This window comes from Acanthisitta chloris, unplaced genomic scaffold (assembly GCF_000695815.1).
Source record: "Acanthisitta chloris isolate BGI_N310 unplaced genomic scaffold, ASM69581v1 scaffold39802, whole genome shotgun sequence".
Lineage (NCBI taxonomy): Eukaryota > Metazoa > Chordata > Aves > Passeriformes > Acanthisittidae > Acanthisitta > Acanthisitta chloris.
The window spans coordinates 1-215 of NW_008659475.1; the positions used below are offsets into that span (position 1 = coordinate 1).

A 215-nucleotide genomic window follows, 5' to 3' on the forward strand; every position below is an offset into this window, starting at 1 on the left:
GCAGCGCAGGTGACAGGGGTGGCCGTGCGGGACGGAGGAGCGCGGCTAACATGGCCTGTCTGTGCTGCCCGTAGCGCTCGTGGTGCGGTTCCTCACCCGGCGGTTCATCGGGGACTACGAGCGGAACGCAGGTAGGAGAGAGCTCTGTCCCGCGGGGCTGGGGGTAGCGCGGGGGGCGCCCCGTGCTGTGCCCGGGGGGCTGCAAACCCCGAGAG

The 215-nt window shown here is 72.1% G+C and overlaps 1 protein-coding gene across 1 annotated transcript in view; it reads left to right on the forward strand.

Annotated features, from left to right (window-relative positions):
- Window positions 1-74: 74 nt before the first annotated feature.
- RASL11B (RAS-like, family 11, member B) overlaps window positions 75-215 on the forward strand; it is a gene marked incomplete at its 5' end in the record, with an annotated part of 2,773 nt that continues 2,632 nt past the window's right edge. Inside the window, one exon of the mRNA XM_009069402.1 lies at window positions 75-131. Within this exon, the coding sequence (XP_009067650.1) occupies window positions 75-131 (57 nt within the window). The remainder of the gene's footprint in view (window positions 132-215) is intronic.